This window comes from Vombatus ursinus, unplaced genomic scaffold (assembly GCF_900497805.2).
Source record: "Vombatus ursinus unplaced genomic scaffold, bare-nosed wombat genome assembly UNPS02014830.1, whole genome shotgun sequence".
Classification (NCBI taxonomy): domain Eukaryota; kingdom Metazoa; phylum Chordata; class Mammalia; order Diprotodontia; family Vombatidae; genus Vombatus; species Vombatus ursinus.
This window is the reverse complement of record NW_020954608.1, coordinates 35,751,463-35,771,776: the sequence shown is the minus strand read 5'-3', so window position 1 is coordinate 35,771,776 and position 20,314 is coordinate 35,751,463. Positions and strand designations below refer to the sequence as shown.

Here is a 20,314-nt window from a genome sequence, read left to right as displayed (position 1 = left end):
TTATACATGTATGTGCTCATGTGAATCTCTAATTCAATTAAATTCAAAAGCTGCTAATTTTTGTTAAGTAGTTATGTACTCATTTCATTTTTGTTAATAGTAATCTGTTTTGTATTTCCTTTGATCGCCACTCTCCATCATATTTGGCAACCTTTTATATGAAACTGATCCCTTGGTATACTTACTCACTGAGACTTTATATCATTAAAAATTTTTTTTCTTTTTTATTATGAACCTAATCATCAATTGAAACAAATGTTTCAATATCAAAGAACAACAAGGATTGTATATAAAACTATGAACTTCTGTTATGTACAGTTTTAAAAAATATATTAAATTGAACAAGGTAGTAACAAAATTACAATTTGCCCTCTTCTGAACTTTTTCTTCCTTTTTATTTTTAAATGTTTATTGTTTTTTTCTTTTATTTTTTCACATCTTCATCGTAGATTGATTATAGCATCATAGCTAAAGAGATGGAAAAGACTTCAGATGACATCTAGTTTGAATCTCCCATTTTATGGAAGAGAAAACTGAGGCTCAGGATGGTTAAGTGATTTGCACAAGATGATACAGGCAGTCAGCATCAGAGCTGGGATATGAATCCAAGTCCTTTGAATTTAGAGCCACTTATTTTTCCGTTTCCAAATTGAAGTCCTCGTAAGCTTATAACAAATAAGTATAATCAAACAAAATTCATCAATACATTGGACGTGTCTGGACATGTTCATCTCATTTTTCATCTCTGGTTCATCACCTCTCTGCTTAGAGGAGAGAGATAAGCTTCGTCATTGGTTTTCTGAAGTCAAATGGAATAAAATGAGATATTTGTAAAGCATTTAGCCCAGTGCCTGGTACATAGTAGGTACGTAATAAATACTGTTACCTTCCCTGTCCCCCATGAAGTCATGATTACTCATTTCATTATCTGAGTTCTGTAGTCTTTTAAATCTGTTTTCCTTTACATCATTGCAATTGAGTACATTGTTTTCATTTTACTTTGTTTCAGTTCAATACAGATCTCCCAAAATTTCTTATCCTCTTGTCATTTCTTACAATGTCATAATATTCCATTACATTTACAAGCTTCAGTTTGTTCTGCTATTGCCCATTTGATGGGCTACCACTTTTAGTTCTATGTTACAACATAAGGCACTGCCATCAATATTTTTGTATGTTTGGGTCCTATATGTTTTTGGAGTATGTGAATGTTTGGATCAAAAGGTACGTACAATTTGGTGACTTTAAGGTATAATTACAAATTGCTTTCCAGAATAGCTCAACCAATTCATAGCTCCACAGCCTCTGTAGCAATCGCCATTTTCCTGATTTGCTATCTTTGCCAATCTGATGGGCGTGATGTAGAACTTAAGAGTTGTCGGCATTTCTTTTATTATTAGTAATTTGGAGCATTCTTTCATATGGTTGGTGATACTTGCATTTCTTCTCTTGAGAACCCTGTTCTTATACTTTGACCACTTAAATGTTAGGGAATGACTTTGGTTCTTAAATATTTCTATCAATTTCCTGTGTATTTTGCGAATCAGACTTTTAGCAGACGTTTTTATGTCAAAGATTTCCAGCCCCCCAATTAATAGCTTCTGTCAGATTCCTAATGCGGAAGTAAGATTAGTTTGTCATGAACTGTTTCTGATGAAGCCATTCTGGCTCTTTCTAATAATCATTGTTTTCTTTTCTAGATATTCACTAAAGACACAAATATGTAGAGGTAGCTTCTGTCTACATTATTAGCAAGAAAATCAGGATAAGAACAGAAATATGTAAGAAAAATGTAAGATGGCTTTCATCCCCTAATAGTTAAGTGGTCAAAGTATTCATCAGACCACATTGTATTCTTTTCTGGGCACCATAATTTATAAAGGATGTTGATAGCTGAAGGGCAGTCATAATGGTGAAGAGCCTTGAGTAAATGTCATATGAAGATCAGTTGAAGAAACTGTAGATAGACATTGTAAAGAGACAAATTTAGGCTTGATGTTAGGCACAACTTCCTGACAGAGTTAACCAAGTAAATGGAAACTTCTTTTATTTGCTAAATCCAATGATTTTTTCTCATTCCTTATTCTTCTTGACTTCTTTGCAGCCTTTGACACTGTTGATCGCCCTCTTCTTGATACTCTCTTCTTTCTAGCTTTTCAGGACACCACTCTCTTCTGATTCTGCACCTACCTATCTGACTCTGTCTCCTTTGTTGGATCCTCCTTCACCCTCTAATTGTGTGTGTCCCTCATGACTGTGTCCTGGGCCCTCTTCCGCCTTTACCTCTATACTCCTTTACTTGGTGATCTCATCAACTCTCAGGGGTTTAATTATTACTTCTATGATGATTCTTAACTTTACCTATTCTGCCTTTGCTTCTTTGCTGATCTCCATTCTGGCATCTCAGACTACCTTTCAGATGTCTCAAACTGGATGCCAAGTAGACATTTTAAACTCAATATGTCCAAAATTGAACTCATCTTTCCCCCTAGATTTTCCCCCAATCCCCCAACTTCCCTGTTATTATTGAGGGCAACACCATCCCCTCAGTTTTTCAGGTGTGTAACCTAGGAGTCATCTTGTCTCTCACCCCCAATATCCAATGTGTTGCCTAATATCTGTCAATTTCACCTTTGCAAGATTTCTGCCATACACCCCCTTCTCTCCTCTGATACTGCCACCACCCTGGAGTAGGCTCTCTTCACTTCTGCTAAACACTCCCCACTGTCCCCTGTCTTCCCCCAAGGGGTTTCCTTTTACCTCCAGGATCAGATACAAAATCCTCTGGCATTCAAAACCCTTCATAACCTAGCCCCACTTACTGTTCCAGTATTTTTATACCTTATTCTCTACCGTATCCTCTTTGATCCAGTGACACTGGCTTCCTTGCTGTTTTAAGAACAAGATATTTCATCTCTTGTCTCTGGGTATTTTCTCTGACTGTCCCCCATGCGTAGAATGTTCTCCATCTTCATCTCTTCCTCCTAGTTTCCTTCAAGTCTTAACTAAAATTCAATTTTGAACAGGAAACTTTTCCCGGTTCCTTTCAATTCTAGTGTCTCCCTTCTTAATTATTTCCTATTTATCCTATATGTAGCTTGTTTGTATATATTTGTTTGCTTGTATCTCTAAATAGATTGTGAGCTGCTTGAGGGTAGGGACTATCTTTTGCCTCTTTTTGTATGCCAGTCCTTAGCACATAATAAGCACTTAATATATGTTTATTGACTGACTGATCATCCCAACATCTTTTGCATCTGTCTTTTTCCTCTCAATTCATACCCATAGCTAGCTTAGTCCAGATACTCATTATCTCTCTGCTGGTTATTCCAATAGTTACCTAATTGATTGTTGCATCTAATCTCTCCTTTTTTAATCCATCCTGCACAAAGTTGGCAAATTAATACTTCTGCACAGCGCTGACTATGTCACTCCCCTGCTCTTCATCTGTTTTCTGCCCCTATTATGGATATACCCTAGCTTCTGATCTAGATGCTCATCTATCTTTTTATACTTTCTCAATGATTTTATTAGCTCCTGTGTTTTTATAATTTCTATGCAGGTAAGTCCCAGGTCTGTATATCCAGCCCTGATTTCATCTCCTGTGTTCCTGTTCTGCATCACTAGATGATATTTCAAACTAGAGAGCTCATAAACATCTCAAACTCACCATGTTCAAAACAGGAATTATTATCCTTCAACCGAAACTCACCGTTCTTCTTAACTTCTTTATTTCTGTCAAGGGCACCACTGTCTTTCCCATCTTCCAAGTTCATAACCTCAGCATTATCCTTTATTCCTTACTCTCCCTTGCCCTCCATATCTGCCCAGTTGCCAAATCTCATCATTTCTACCTCCATGACATATCTCAGAACTGGTCCTTACTCTCTACTTATATGGTTCACACCCTTATTGCCTCTTACCTGGTGTAGTGATTTTCTTAATAAACTCCAGTGGCACTCTATCACTTGTAGGATAAGATCTAAATGTCTTTGCTTTCCAGTTAAGGCCCTTCACAGCCTGGCCCCAATTTTTCTTTCCCTACTTATTGTATATAATCTTTCCCACATTCTACAGTCTAGCCAAATTGGATTCTCTCTATTCTTCTGACGACACTCCATTTCTAACTCTTATGCCTTTGTACTTCCTATCCCACATGCCTGGAATTCACTCCCTCGTTTTTTCTTCAATACTCAGCCCAAGCAATCTACCTTCTACATGAAACCTTTACTAATATCTCAGCTCCTGATGCCTTCCCTTCCAAAATCACTTTGTATTTTTTCTGTTTATACTTATGTACATATTTAAAATGTAAGCTCCTTGAAGGCAAACACTTTTTTTTTCTTTGTATCCTAGCACAATACTTGGCCCGTTATTGTCAGTAAATGTTTAGTACGTGCCTTTTATGTTTCAGGTACTGTGCTAAATGCTGGGGATATAAAACAAAGCAAAACACGTTCCTTGCTCTCAAGGTGCTCCTAGTCTAGTGACTAACTCAAAGGGCTTATTAAAGATTTATTGATTGATTGCTCTAGAAGCTTCACTGGTTCTATATTACTATTAAGATAATAAAAAACACCTCTGGTCAGCATTTCACATTCTCAACAATCTGGCTTCAGTCATCTTTCTACCCCTGATTGTATTGGAAAGGCTTCTAGCATATCCCAATTACAGATAATGCTTGCTCTTGGTTTTAGAGGTTGATCAGTGAAACATATTAAGTATACAATATACAGAGTAAAGGAACTAGGCAAATGCTGGAGGGGATGCAGTAAAATAGCTACACTAATGCACTTTTGGTAGAGCTGTAAACTAATCTAACCATTCTGGATAGCATTTGGAACTATGTCCCAAAAGCTACTAATTGTGCATACCCTTTGACCCAGTAATATTAGTTATTTGTTTTATACCCCAGAGAGATTAAGGAACTAGGAAAGGACCCATATATACAAAAATATTTGTAGCAGCTCTGTTTGTGGTGGCAAAGAATTAAAAGTTGAGGGGATGCCCATGTAGTGGTTCTGGTATATGAATTGATGAAATACTATTATGCTAAAAATGGTGAAGGGGGATGGTTTTAGAAGTCTGGTAAGATTTATATGAACTGATGCAATGTGAAGTGAGTAAAACCAGGAGAACAATTGGTATAGTAATAGCAATGTTGTAAAGATTATCAACTTTGAAATACAATAACTGATCAGCAGAATGACCAACCACAATTCCATGATGAAGCTAAAAGAACTCATAGTGAAGCATGCTGTCTGTCTCCAGATAGAGCACTGATGGACTCAGAGTGCAATTTAAAGTATATTTTCTCCAATTTCTTTTTTTTGGAACATGGCTAATGAGGAAATTTGTTTTGCATGACTATATATGTATTTGTAATGGATTTATTTTTCTTGCTTTCTTAGTGAGTGAGACAGTGGGAGGGAGGTAGAGAATTTGGAACTGAAATAAAATTGATCTGTCTTAAGAGAAAAGTTATATAACAGGATAGTAACAAAACTACCCTGTTTGTGAAGTCCTCCCTTGTAACATAGATATTCAGCAAAAGAAATCAACATGGATGTGTTTTTGCTTACTTCACTTTGCATCAGTTCATATAAGTTCCCGTGATTGTATGCTTCATAGTCATTGTTTTTTGTATTACAGTAATAATATTTCATCACATTTCACGTTTCACGTTTACTTTTGTCAATGGACTTTGACTTTGCTTCTAATTCTTTGCTACTCCAAAAAATCTGCCCGATTTCTTTTTTTACAAAATTATTTATTTTTAGTTTTCAACATTCACTTCCGTAAGATTTTTAGTTCCACTTTTTCTCCCCATTTCTCCCTCCCCCCCACCCCACGATGGCATGCAGTTTGATATAGGCTCTACATATACATTCATATTAAAACTATTTTCACATTAGTCATGTTGTAAAAATGAATTAGAACCAATGGGAGAAACCATGAGAAAGAAGAAGCAAACAAAAAAAGAGAAAAAAAAGAGAGGGAGCAAATAATATGCTTCAATCTGCATTCAGACTCCATAGTTCTTTTTCTGGATGTGGACAGCATTTTCCATTATGAGTCTTTTGGAGTTGTCTTAGATCCTTGCATTGCTAAGAAAAGATAAGTCTGTCAAAGCTGGTCATCACACAGTGTAACTGTTACTGTGTACAATGTTCTTCTGGTTCTGCTCACTTTACTCAGCATCAGTTTATATGTCTTTCCAGGTTTTTCTGAAGTCTGCTTGCTCATCATTTCTTATAGCACAATAATATTACATTACATTCATATACCACAACTTGTTCAGCCATTCCCCAACTGATGGGTATCCCCTCAATTTCTAATTCTTGGTTACCACAAAAAGAGTTGCTATAAAAATTTTTGTACATGTAGGTCCTTTTCCCATTTGTATGATCTCTTTGGGATACAGCCCTAGAAGTTGTATTGCTGGGTCAAAAGGTATGCACAGTTTTATAGTTCTTTGAGCATAGTTCTAAATTGCTCACCAGAATGGTTGGATCAGTTCACAACTCCACCAGCAATACATTGGTGTTCCAATTTTCCCACATCTTTTCCAGCATTTATCATTTTCCTGTTCTGTCATGTTAGCCGATCTGATAGGTGTGATGTGGTACCTCAGAGTTGTTTTGATTTGCATTTCTCTAATCCATCGTGATTTAGAGCATTTTTTCATATGACTATAGATATCTATAATTTCTTCATTTGAAAACTGCATGTTCATATCCTTTGACCATTTATCAATTGGGGAATGACTTGTATTCTTTTAAATTTGACTCAGTTCTCTATATATTTTAGAAATAAGGCCTTTATCAGAAACACCAGTTATAAAAATGCTTTCCCAGTTTTCTGCTTCCCTCCTAATCTTGGTTGCATTGGCTTTGTGCAAAAACTTTTCAATTTAATGTAATCAAAATTATCCATTTTGCATTTCATAATGTTCTCTATCTCTTGTTTGGTCCATTCTCCGTAAATTTGACAGGTAAACTATTCCTTGCTCTCCCAGTTCGCTTATAGATCAGCTTTTATATCCAAATTGTGTACCCACTTTGACTTTATTTTGGTATATGCTGTAAGATTTTGGTCTATGTCCAGTTTCTGCCATACTGTTTTCTAGTTTTCCCAGCAGTTTTTGTTAAATAATGAGTTCGTATCCCAGAAGCTGGAGTCTGAGTTTATTAAACAGTAGATTACTGTAGTCATTGTGTACCTAATCTATTCCACTGATCCACCACTCTGTTTTTTAGCCAATATCAAGTAGTTTTGATGATTGTTGCTTTATAATACTATATTATACATTATATACTATATAGTGTATATATAGTATATACTATAATAATAATATAAGATCTGGTACGTGGGATCTTTCTTTATGCCTACCAGTGGGACTTCAGAATCAAAGGACATTTTGTCTCTTTCTAAGCATAATTCCAAGTTTCTTTTCTGGAATAGTTGGACCAATTCACAGGGGAAGTTACAGTCTAATAAGACATGTATATAAAACTAGAATATAGGACAGACTATGAAAAGGGCAAAGGAGAGATCTTAAAAGGGTTTTATATGAATTTCGAAGAGGGTTAAAAGTTCCATTGATGTGGGGGAATGGGGGAAGACTTCATGGAAGAGGTGATTTAAATTGGACTTTTTAAGTTAGACTTTTAAGGAATAACAGAATTTCAGCAGGTAGAGATAAAGAGGCTGGGCAAGGACAGTCCATTCTGGGAATAGGTAACTATGAATCAAGGACATGAAGGTGAAAGTGGATAGGCAAGAATGAGATACTTAATGAATACTTAATTTTGCCTAAGATGTATTTAAATGGAAGTAACGTGATAAGTCCGGAAAGGTAGGTTGGAATCAGGGAATAGCGACATGGGATCAATCTCGTTTGAGTCTTGTGGAAGGTTTATGGTAGGGAGTAAGATTTGGCAAATAAGAGTGGAGCCAGATTTTGGAGGGATTTAAGGCAGACTTTAAACTCAAAAGTAGTCATCAATATGAAGCATTGTAGGCTATTGATCTAGCGCAAAGGAATAATATGTTGTGCATTTTGGGAAAATTAGTAGCAGTGTGAAAACACATTCAAGTTTCTCTTTAAAAAAATATCATAAGGACAGGTAGGTGGCGCAGTGGATAGAGCGTTGGCCCTGGAGTCAGGAGGATCTGAGTTCAAATCTGGGCTCAGACACATGACACTTGCTAGTTGTGTGACCCTGGGCAAGTCACTTAACCCCATTGCCTAGCAAAAACAAAACAAACAAACAAAAAATATCATAACACATTTTTATCAAGGCTGTCAGCATTGTTATTTCTCTTCTGATAAAACATGAATTTATGGAAAGATGATTTTACCTGTATCTTCATAGAAATCTTCATTTATTGTTCATTATGACATTTAAAAATTAATTTGGTGTTATGTTTGTAGTTATATTTGTTGATACCTATAGCATTCTAGCTACTATTTAAGCTGTTCAGAAATACATAAAGTCATTGCTCTTCTGCCACTCTTCTTTACTGCCAGGCTCTAAATAATTATATTTGGTTTCTTGCAGTGGGCATTGAGTATATCCAACAGGAGGTTTAAATTAATTTGATTTTTTGTTATACCCAGAATTTTAAGTGAGGAGTATAAAAGAAAAACAAATTACATCTCATCTGACCCAGGATGATAGGAATAACAATCAGGAGATGTGTTTCACTTATTTTTTGCTTTGACTTTTATTATTATGGTCTCAGCTTCTTAAATAATATGGGAAATGCTGTGCAAAATCAACATAAAGTAGTATTTAGATCATGATTTGTTCTATATTGTTGACCTAATCTGGCATAAGCTGTATTATTAGACGAGGTGTCAAAAATTAGTTTTGTGGTATATTGTAACATTAGATATTGGCTGTCAGGACCTTAATTCTGACTGTTTCTGACACGTTAATTAATTAAAATAGTATTTTCCCCCCCAGATTACATGTTAAAACAGTTTTGTACATTTGGTTTTTTGCTGTACACTTAAAAATTTTAATTTTCATTTTATTTTCACATCAGAATTCTCTCCCTAATGCTTCCACAGTTGAGAAAATGACAAAAACAAAACTCCTGTTATAAACATTTATAGTCAAGCAAAACCAATTCCTCCACTGACCACGTCCAAAAAATATGACTCTATCTGTACTATGAGTCCATCCACTCTCTTTCAGGAAGGGGATAGCATGTTTCATTTTGTGCCCTCCGGAATTGTAGTTGTTCATTGTGTTGATCAGAGTTCCTAAACCTTTAGAAGTTGTTTGTCTTTACAATGTTGATATTACTGTGTAAATTGGCTCTCCTTACTTCACTAAGCATCATTTTGTACAAGTCTTCCATGTTTCTCTGAAACTATCTCCTTTGTTACTTCTTATAGCATAATAGTATTCAATTACATACACACACATTCACACACAAATATGTGTATTGTGTGTGTACATACACATATGTACATATATGTGTACGTACATGCATATATAAATAAATAACTTGTTTAGCCATTTCCCAATTAATGGCTATCCCCTCAGTTTCCAGTTCTTTGCCACCATGAAAAGAACTGCTATTCCTGTTTTTGTACATATAGGTCTTTTTCCTCTTTCTTTGATGTTTTTGGGGTATAGACTTAGAATTGGTATTGCTAGGTCAAAAGGTATGTATAATTTGATAACTTTGGGGGCATAGTTCCAAATTGCTTTCCAGTTCATAACTCCACCAGTAGTGTATTACCATACCTGTTTTCCCACAACGTCTCCAGCATTTATCATTTCTCTTTTTGTCAGCTTTGACAATCTGATGGGTGTGAGATGAAACCTCAGAGTTATTTTAATTTGCTTTGCTCTAATGAGTGATTTAGAAATTGTTTTAAATATGGTTATTGATAGCTTGGATTTCTTCTTCTGAAAATTGCCTAATCATGTCCTTTCACCATTTGTCATTGTAGCAATGGCTTTTATTCTTATATGTTTGAATTAGTTCCCTATATATCTTAGAAATGAGACCTTAATCAGAGAAACTAGTTGCATAGATTCCCCCCCTCCTATTTTGCCTGTTTCTCTTCTAATTTTAGCTGTATTTTTTTTTGTTTATACAAAAACTTTATAATTCTATATAATCAAAATTGTTCATTTTGCCAGCTGTAATCCTCTCTATCTCATTATATAGTATTGGAATTAATTGTTCTTTAAATGTTTAATAGTAATCACTTGTAAATCCATCTGTTCCTGGAATTTTTTCTTAGGGAACTAATTTATGGCTTGTTCAATTTCTTTTTCTAAGAGAAGGTTGTTTAAGTATTCCATTTCCTGTTTCGTTAATCTCGGCAATTCATTCACTTAATTTAGATTGTCAGTTTTATTGGCATATAGTTGGGAAAAATAATTCCTAATAATTGCTTTTATTTCATCTTCATTTGTTGTGTATTTATTTTTTTCATTTTTGATGCTGGTAATTTAGTTGTCTTTTTAAAATAAAAATCAAATTAGCCAATGGCTTGTTTATTTTATTTTATTTTTTTTAATGCTCTTAGTTTTATTTACTAATTTAGTGGCTCTTGTCCTTTCAGTTTTATTAATCTCTCCTTTGATTTCATGATTTCTGGTTTGATATTTAATTGGGGATTTAAAATTTGTTGGGTTTTGAGGTTGTTGTAGTTGCATGCCCAATTCATTGATCTGCGCTTTCTCTCTTTTCTTGATGTAAGTGTTTAGAGATATAAATTTCCCTCCAAGAATTGCTTTAGATGCATACCACAGATTTTGGTATGTTGTCTCATTTTTGTCTTTATCTTTAAGGAAATTGTTGATTTTCTGTTCTATGTTGTATTCTTTCAGGTTAATTAATTTCCAATTAATTTTTAATCTGTGCTTCAAAGGCCCTTTATTGAATGTAATTTTTCTTGCATTATCAATAGAAAAAGATGCATTTATTTCTTTTCTTCATTTGTTTGTGAGGTTTTTTTTTTTTCCCATAATCAGTTTTTGTAAAAGTGTCATACACAATTGAGAAAGTAGATGTGCTTCTTTCTGTTCCTATTCAGTATTCTCTAGAGGGCTATCACATTTAAAATTTTCTAAAGTTCTATTCATTTCCTTAACTCCTTTCTTATTTCTTTTTTGTTTATATTTATCTAAGTCTGAGGGGTAAAATGAGGTCTCCCACTATTACAGTTTTACTTTCAATTTTCTCCTGTATCTTATTTAGTATTTCCTTTACAAATATAGATGCTATACTGTTTGGTGTATATATGTTCAGTATTGATTTTAATTCATTGTCTATGCTTACCTTTCAGAGAAATGTAGTTTTCCAGTTTATTTCTTTTAACTAGGTTTATTTTTGCTATTGCTTTGTCTGAGATCAAGATTGCTACTTTTGCCTTTTTTACTTCAGCTGAAACAAAATAGATTCTGCTCCAGGCTCTTATTTTAACCCTATGTATATCATTCTGTTTCCAGTATGTTTCTTGTAAAACAGCGTATTGTGGGGTTCTGGTTTCTAATCCTTACTTATATCCACTTCTGTTTTATGAGTGAGTTAATCTCATTCACATTCACAGTTATGAAGGCTGTGTTTCCCTCTATCCCATTCTCGTATACTTAAATTGTTTTGAGCCTCTTTTGTTTCTGACTACTGCCTCCCCCTAATCTACCCTCCCTTTTATTTTCCTCTCGCTCTTTCTCTTAACCCCTTTTCCTCCAAATTTTCTGTTGGATAAAATGAATTTCTGTACCCAATTGTGTGTGTATTTTTTCCTCCTTGTACCAGTTCAGATGAGAGTGAGGTTCAAGGGTTGCTCTCCCCAACACCCCCTTCTATTATATAAACTCTTCTTTGTGCTCCCCCTTTATGTGAAGTAATTTTTCCCATCCTTCCTCCTTTTTCTCCTTGTCTCAGTGCATTCCTTTTGCCCACTCTTCCATTCTTCTTTTGAGATCACGCAAATAACAATAGAATCACACTCATACTCTCTTTCTAATTAGATTCCCTCTCAGACCCCTAGTGATGTTAAAGGAATAAGGGGTAACATATATTGTCTCTCCGTATAGGAATGAAAACATTCTAAGCTTGTTTAGTCCCTTATGATTTCTCATTCTCGTTTACTTTTTTTTTTTTGTACTTCTCTTGAGTCCTGTGTTTGAATGTCAGATTTTTTATTCAGCTCTGTTCAGGAATGCTTGAAAATCCTTTTTCATTTTACCCCTGTAGGATTATACTCAGTTTTGCAGGGTAGATTATTCTTAATTGTAATCCTACATCCTTTGCCTTCTGGAATATCATTCTGAGCCCTCAGCTCCTTTTTAAGGTCTTCTGTGTTTGTCTTCAGCTTCCCTGTCACCATAGTAGCTCTTTATACTCATTCTCCCAGCTTACTGTTTGACTTTGAACTTTAGGTTAGTGTTGGGCTCTGCTTACTTCTGGGGGTTGGGAGATACCTGATTTGAGATTGTCTTTTATGTCCTGCTGCTTTCAAAGCTCAGCCTGGGGGCCCTGCAAATTTTCAGTGCTTCTGATGTGATGTGATTTAGGGAGAGGTCTGTTCACTGCTCTCCTAGTCTGAGTTCTGCAAGTTCATGATCCAATTTGGGTCTTTTGGCTCATGAGTGAGTTTCCATAGACTGCTGCTGAACTCAAGCACTGTTAGCCCACTAGGAGGTTCTATAGGTTCAGAGCAAGTGAACTGCTGGCTCTGCTTTGGTTTTGGTCTTCTGCCCTGGTTATTCCACTTATGTTCTGGGCTACAGATTAGAACTGAGTCATTGCTCTGCTGTTGGACACAGGGCCACATAACTTAAGTTTCTAGAACTTATTCTTTGCTCAGTACACAACCAGGTTTCCACATGCTCAGTTGGGACCACTCCTGTCTTCCCTGGAACTGTAATGAGTGACAGAGCTTCTAAATAGTACCTGCTTTTGCTCTCAGTAATAGTTCAGGATTCCCCTAGTACTTCTTTCTGCCCGGGTTCTCTGTCTCTGCTTCCTTTCTGGAATACTCCCCGTTTCTATTGCCCCTATGTTAGACTCCTGGCCAGCTGCCACCCTAGTGTCTGTAGACCTTGTTTTCCTAAGCTGCCATGGAAAAATGACTCACTGTGTCTTTTTATTGGCTTTCTCCATCAGGATTGGGTGTGGCATGTTTTCTGGATTGTTGTGGAGGAGGTGTGCTGGGTGAGCTAGGTAAAAATGTTTCCTTTTCACCATCTTGACTTGCCTACCCTCCCCACACTCCCATGCCCCTGCCTTAAAGCTAAAATCTTGTTAAGGGATTAATATCAAAGATATATAGGGAACTAATTTGATGTTATTTAATCATTTCAGTTGCGTCTGACTCTTCGCGACCCTGTTTGAACATAAGGAATTAATACAAATATATAAGACCATGAACCATTCTGTAGTAGATCGTCAAAAGTTGGTTCATAACCAACAGTTCTCAGAAAATTACAAATTATTAATAACTATCTGATTGCTCCACATTAATAATAATAAGCAAAATGCAAATTAAGGCAATCTACACACTCAGTAAATAGGCAGTAATGACAAAAGATGGAACCACTCAGTGTGGGTGAAGCTGAGGGAAGATAGGCACACTAATATACTGTTGGAGGACCTGTGAATTGTTCTGACCTTTCTGGAAAACAATTTAGAATTATGTTTGTTGTTCTTGAGTCGTTTCGGTTGTGTCTGACTGTTTGTGACTCCTTTTGGTGGTTTTCCTGGCAAAGGTACTGGAGTGGTTTGTCATTTCCCAGCTGATTTTATAGATAAAGAACTGAGGTGCTCGCTTGGGCAGCACATACACTAAAATTGGAACGATACAGAAAAGATTAGCATGGCCCCTGCGCAAGGATGACGCACAAATTCGTGAAGTGTTCCATATTTTTCCTTTCACTCAAACTACCAATTTACCAAGAGGCCAAAAGAGGAAGATATGGGCCTTTGATGATCACAGATCTACCATGATCCCAATTAGAAAAGCCTAATTTTCCCTCCAGCCACACGGAGATTTCTGCCTTCTCAGGACAGAATCAGACTTCTTGGGCCCTGTATGTCTTCCAGTCAGCTCTGTTGGTTCCACAGGACACTTATTTCTTGTGCTATATTATCTTATCTTGGGCTATATTCTCCCCAATAAAATAACTTTAATCCCAGGAACTAATTTCATGGACTCAAAGGAACCCAGCTCCTCATTGGAGCTCCAAACTTGTTTCTCCCCTGAAGGGTCTTCATTCTAGTCCCTATAGGGTTCTGCTTTTGGTGTGCCAGATCCCATGTTATGAGCTGGGAGCAGGGTCTATGTTCAGTTCTGGGGCATGTTTATAAATACCCGTGTATCTCTCTGTCCCTGGGGGCCATCCCACTGACCTCCAGTTTCCACTTTTCACTCCAACACCTAGCCCCTGTTTTGTACTCATGTTTCCATCTATGGTTGAGGGGTGTTGTGTCAATTTTTTTGTAGCCTTGTTTGTAAAGACTTTTAATAAAAAAGTGCTTCTCAAAAAAAAAAAAAACGGAGGCAGACAGGATTAAGTGACTTGCCTAGGGTCACACAGCTAGTAAGAGTCTGAGGCTAGATTTGAACTCATGAAGATGGATCTTACTGATTCCAAGTCGAGTGCTCTATCCACTGTGCCACATAGCTGCCTGGAATTATATTTACAAAGTACCCAAAATGTCTATGTTCTTTGACCCAAAGATGTTATTGCTAGGCATATACCCCAAAGATGTCAAAAATATAAAGCAAGGTCTTGATACACCAAATAATCACTTTTTTAGCATTACAACACGTTTTATGTCCTCATAGCTCATATCTGTATTCAAAGCTTTGTTTGTGCTAGTCACTGGAGATGTCAAAACAAAAAATAAAACTAACCCAGCACTCAAAGAGCTTCCATTCTATAGAAGGGATAGAACTTGTAAATAAGTAATTGTAATACATGATACTTTGAAGAGGAAAAGATTGTAGAAATAAAAACCACCTCACAAATTTGTATGTCATCCATATGTGGATCATGTAGATAATGAGTAGTGGAGTTAGTCTTGAACATATGGCTACTGCCATGTCCAGTGCTCTTAGTTGGTGTGATTCTAATCTGCATGCTCAATACTTCAGAAGTATGTGACAGTACATTTGATCTCTTTGTTTTTTTTCAGATGGCCGGACAGACCCAATTTTGGATGATGTTAGTGAAGCCTTCCAACTTATGGGGGTCAATCTTCACGAATTAGAAGATTATATTCATAATATTGAACCTGTCACTTTTCCACATCAAATTCCTTCATTTCCTGTCAGCAAGAACAATGTACTTCAATTTCCTCAACCCGGGAGTAAAGATGCAGAAGAAAGAAAAGAATATATTCCTGATTATATGCCACCTATTGTCTCTTCTCAGGAAGGTATGTAATTTTTTGGTCTTTGCTCTATATTCTTATTTTTACAAGCTTCAAATATTTAGTGCATATCATAACTTCTTTTTTTGGGGGGTAAGCAGTTGGGTTAAATGACTTGTCTAGCATCACATAGCTAGTGTGTGTCTAAGGTCACGTTTGAACTCAGGTCCTGCTGATTTTAGGGCTAGGGCTACATGCCATCTAGCTGCCCCCGTATCATAACTTCTTAATACTTATATAATAGTCTTCAGGTGCTTTGCTGAAGAGCAAAGTTTAGAAATACAGATAGCATATTTTAATGTTATTAGTCATGCCAATAACCACATACCCAAAACTAAATGCAAACTACTTATTGGCATTTCTGTGACCAAAGTTTTTCCTAATGAGGTATTTATTTCCTTTGATATTAATAGTTGAGGGAGAACAAAATGTAGCCAAAGAAAAATATCTTTTTAATAAATTTGTCATGTAAGAATAGACTATAGAATAATCCAGTTAGAAAACTTGAAACATAAAGATGAACAAAAGCTACCTTTCACTTTGTCATTTGTATTAGTATAAATTAAACCCCATTACTTTCAGCTAATTTATTCATTTAAATTATTCAAGGTTTTTATTTGAATGGCACACGTATCTCTCTATTGGTTGGTAGGCGCAGTGTTTGTTGTTCAAGCACATAGTTGTTTTTTTTCTTAGTTGAGCTTTATTTTTAGTTCTGAATTCTCTCCTTCCCTGTTTCCCCTCCAAAAAACATTACATATTTGTATGGTTATATAAAACAAATTCCTACATTAGCCATGTCAAAAAAAAAAAAGAAAATATTCTTCAGTCTGCACTCTAGAGGTAGATAGCATATGTCATCATGAGTCCTTTGGAATTGTTGTTGATTGTGTTGATCAGAGTTCTTGATTCTCTCAAAGTGCTCACAGAGTTTACATGAAAGGTTTATGAGAACAAATCATCAATTAGAATGATCTACCTGAAGAAGAAAAAAAAATCATTTGTTTACATTAAATGCATGCATTTATATATTATTTCTTAGATGAATGTGCCAGTAACGTACATGGGTAATTGGGAATTGATTGTAATGAATTCTGTTTCAATTTTTTAAAAAATTTTTTTCTTTTGAAACCATCAACTAATACCTAACTGATAAGCAGTTAGCAGTTTCTCAGTTTAAATTTTGTTAATAAATTTCATTTGCTTCACTTATATAATATATTGGCTCGTCATAAGACATGGTGCTAGTGGGGGATGAGGTTGAGTACTTGTGAAAAGATACATCTATCCCTCTCCGCTAGTCTATACAAAAACTTAAAAGCACTCATATTTACCTGAATTATTGGTTATAGTTTTCTTTCTTTTAAAAAAATTGCATTTTATTTTTTTAATCAACAAAAATTAACTAGCCTCCCTCCCTTCCTCCAATTGATAGCAAAAGAAAAACCAAACATTTGTTATAAATGTATATAGTCAAGCAAAACAAAGTTCCAAAGTTCCGTATTGACTATATCCAAAAAATGTATCCAATTTTACACTCTGAATCTTGCACCTCTCTATGAGGTGGGTAGCATGTTTTATCATTAGTTTTCTGTAATTGTGTTTGAACATTATGTCTATCAGAGTTCCTAGTGTTTTCAAAGTTGTTGGTCTTTATCATATTGTCATCATTGTATAAATTTTCCTTCTGGTGCTGCTTACTTCATTCTGCTTCAGTTCATATAAGTCTTTCCAGGTTCTTCTGAAACCATCCCCTTCATCATTTCTTACAACTCAATAGTACTCCTTCACATTTATATACTAAAATTTTTTCAGCCATTCCTCAGTTTATGGACTCCCCTTCAGATTCCTATTCTTTGTCACCTCAAAAAGATCTATAAATATTTTTATACATTTTTAGTTAGGGTTTGTTTTGCTTAGATCTAAGCCCTCCCTTAGTCTATCCTCCTCCTGTTTCTCCCTTCCCTCTTTTCCTCTTTCCCTCCTGAATGAAATGTATTTCTGTACCCAACTCTGTGTGTTTGTGTGTATTTATGTAGTCTTCTCATCTTTGATCAGTTCAGATGAAAGTGAGGTTGAAATGTCAGCTGTGTCCCTACTGCTTCCTCCTTGTGTGTATAGATGTCTACTTGTGCATCTTGATTATATGAGATAATTTTCCCCAACCTTCCTTTCCCTTTCCCTTTTTCTTTCCAACCTCCAAGTGTATTCTTTCTCTCACTTTTCATTTCTCTCTTAAGGTAAAAAAGATGGCTCTTCCTAACTTCTGGGAGCCAAAGTGGTGGAGTAAGCAATAAGTTACTATCATTCTCCCTTTTTGACCTCTTAAAAAAACAGGTAACAGCGGCCCAGGAAAGATCCTGGAACAGTGGAGCCAGTGGAAAGACAGGGTGGAGCAGTCTCTTAGCCTGGGAAATTTGAAAGGTCAGCAAGAAAGTTCTGTTTCACTAAGGTAAAAGGGGAGCTCATTCCAGGACAAGGGGTGTCTCAGCAAGCTGGTGGCAAGCGCCACCTCAGCAAATTAGCAGGAGATCCTGAGATCTCAAGGTGGTGGCGCAGGCAAACACCAACACCAGGACCCCCCATGTGCCTTAGCATAGCCAGGGAAACCAGCAGACTCCAGCTCAGAGAACCACTACATGCCGCTCTGCAACCCTTGGCGGGCAGGTGTTCCCCAGCAGTCGACCTCCCTGTGCTTCAGCCTAGCCCTGGGGAAATGCAGAAAAACACCGCCTCAGCACACTCCAAACACCACCACTGGGACCACACCTCAGCACCAGGTAAGCTGCCAGACCCTAGAGCCCCTGGCTGCTAGCACCTGAGGCCTCAGCAGACAAAGTCAGTGACCAGGCCCCTGGCCCCCACCACAAGAAGCTTGGGACAGTGCTTCCTGAACTCCAGCAGGACAGCTCAGCTTTAAAAGCCAGGAAATAAGCAGACGTCATGAGTAAGAAGCAGAAAAGAACACTTACCATAGAGAATTATTATGATGGCAGGGAAGATCAAAACACAAATTTAGAAGAGGAGAACATTGTCAATATACCCACATCTGTAACCTCAAAGGGAAATATGAATTGGTTCCAAGCCCCAAAAGCCTTCTTGGAAGAGCTCAAGAAGGATTTTAAAAGTGAAATAAGAGAAGTAGAAGAAAAATTGGGGAAAAAAATGAGAGGTATGCAAGAAAGAGTCAACAGCTTGGAACAGGAAGGACAAAAATTGACTATAGAAAACAAGTCCTTAAAAAATACAGTTAGTCAAATGGGAAAAAAGTACACTGAGGAAAACAGCTCCTTAAAAAGTAGAATTGGCCAAATGGAAAAGAAGGCGCAAAAACTCACTGAAGAGAACTCCTTAAAAGGTAGAATTGGCCAAATGGAAAAGGAGGTACAAAAGATAACTGAAGAAAACAATTGATTAAAAATTAGAATTGGGCAAGTGGAAGCTAATGACTCTATGAGACATCAAGAATCTGGGAAACAAAATCAAAAGAATGGAAAAATAGAAGAAAGTATAAAATACCTCATTGGAAAAACAACTGACCTGGAAAACAAATTCAGGAGACATAATTTAAGAATTATTGGTCCACCAGAAAGCCATGATCCAAAAAAGAGCCTGGACAGCATCTTTCAAGAAATTATGGATGGGGGGGGGGGGGGGGGGGCAGAGCTAAGATGGCTGAGTAAAAGCAGTGACTTGCTTGAGCTCTTCCCCAAACTCCTCCAAATACCTATAAAAAATGACTCTAAACAAATTCTAAAGCAGCAGAACCCACAAAAAGACAGAGTGAAACAAATTTCCAACCAAAGACAACCTGTATGGTTGATCAGAAAGGAATATTGCGCCGGGTAGGGAGAGGAGCGCAGTACGGCGAGGGCGCATAGGCCACAGCGAACCTGGAGCAGGCCTCAGAGGACTGAATTGCAGGCAGCTGTGGCAGTTTCCATGCTTTTCAACCCATGAACACCAAAGACAACTTGGAAGGTCAGTGGGAAAAGTCTGTGACTGCGGTAAGAGAGAAGCTAGGTCTCAGCCGCAAGTCCTGAGCGCGGGCTGTGGCTGCCTCCTGAGCTTCTGGCCCACAGACTGAGGGGGAATCGAGTGGCTGATAAGAGGGGGATTGCAGGGATCTCTTTGCCTGTGCTGAGGCAGGAATCTCTTGCTTTGCCCGTACTTGCATCTGGGTCACAGTTCTGGGTGGCGGTCCTGCGGCGAGGAAGAGCGCTGGTTTGGTGGAGCTTGTAGTGGCGGTGGAGAGGAAATCCTCCTCACAGTTCCAAGACAGAAAAGAGTACTCATAGACCAGAGCACAGGCTAGGAAAGGAGTAAATACCTCGCCCTTGATCATAGCACCTTGGAAGAACTGAAAATTTACAGGTCCCTAGAAGTATCTCTGAAAACAGCTGCACAACACCCCTGAAGCTTGGGACAGTACATTCTCCACACTGGAAACAGACTCCTACCTTAACAAAGAGTTTATAACTCAAGTAATTGGCCGAGATCATGAGCAAGCAGTGCAAAAAGAGTCAGACTATATTATCTTCTTTGGTGACAAAGAAGATCAAAACATACAACCATAAGAAGACAACGAAGCCAAAGCTCCTACATCCAAAGCCTCCAAGAAAAATATGAATTGGTCCCAGGCCATGGAAGAGCTCAACAAGGATTTTGAGAAGCAAGTAAGAGAAGTAGAGGAAAAACTGAGAGTGATGCTAAAGGAGACCCAAAAAAATACTGAAGAAAATAACACCTTAAAAAATAGCCTAACCCAAATGGCAAAAGAGGTCCAAAAAGCCAATGAGGAGAAGAGTGCCCTAAAAAGCAAAATTGGCCAAATGGAAAAGGAAGTCCAAAAGCTTACTGAAGAAAATACTTCCTTAAAAACTAGAATGGAGAAATTGGA

The 20,314-nt window shown here is 37.0% G+C and overlaps 1 protein-coding gene and 1 non-coding gene across 2 annotated transcripts in view; both read left to right on the top strand.

The window, feature by feature from the left end:
* TAF3 (TATA-box binding protein associated factor 3) overlaps nt 1-20,314 on the top strand; it is a 238,321-nt gene that overhangs the window by 4,209 nt on the left and 213,798 nt on the right. Inside the window, exon 2 of the mRNA XM_027838857.1 lies at nt 15,178-15,420. Coding sequence (XP_027694658.1) covers nt 15,178-15,420 — 243 coding nt within the window. The remainder of the gene's footprint in view (nt 1-15,177; nt 15,421-20,314) is intronic.
* Nucleotides 13,801-13,907, top strand: LOC114025489. Its single transcript, XR_003567035.1, has one exon. It is a non-coding gene; the product is annotated as a U6 spliceosomal RNA (small nuclear RNA).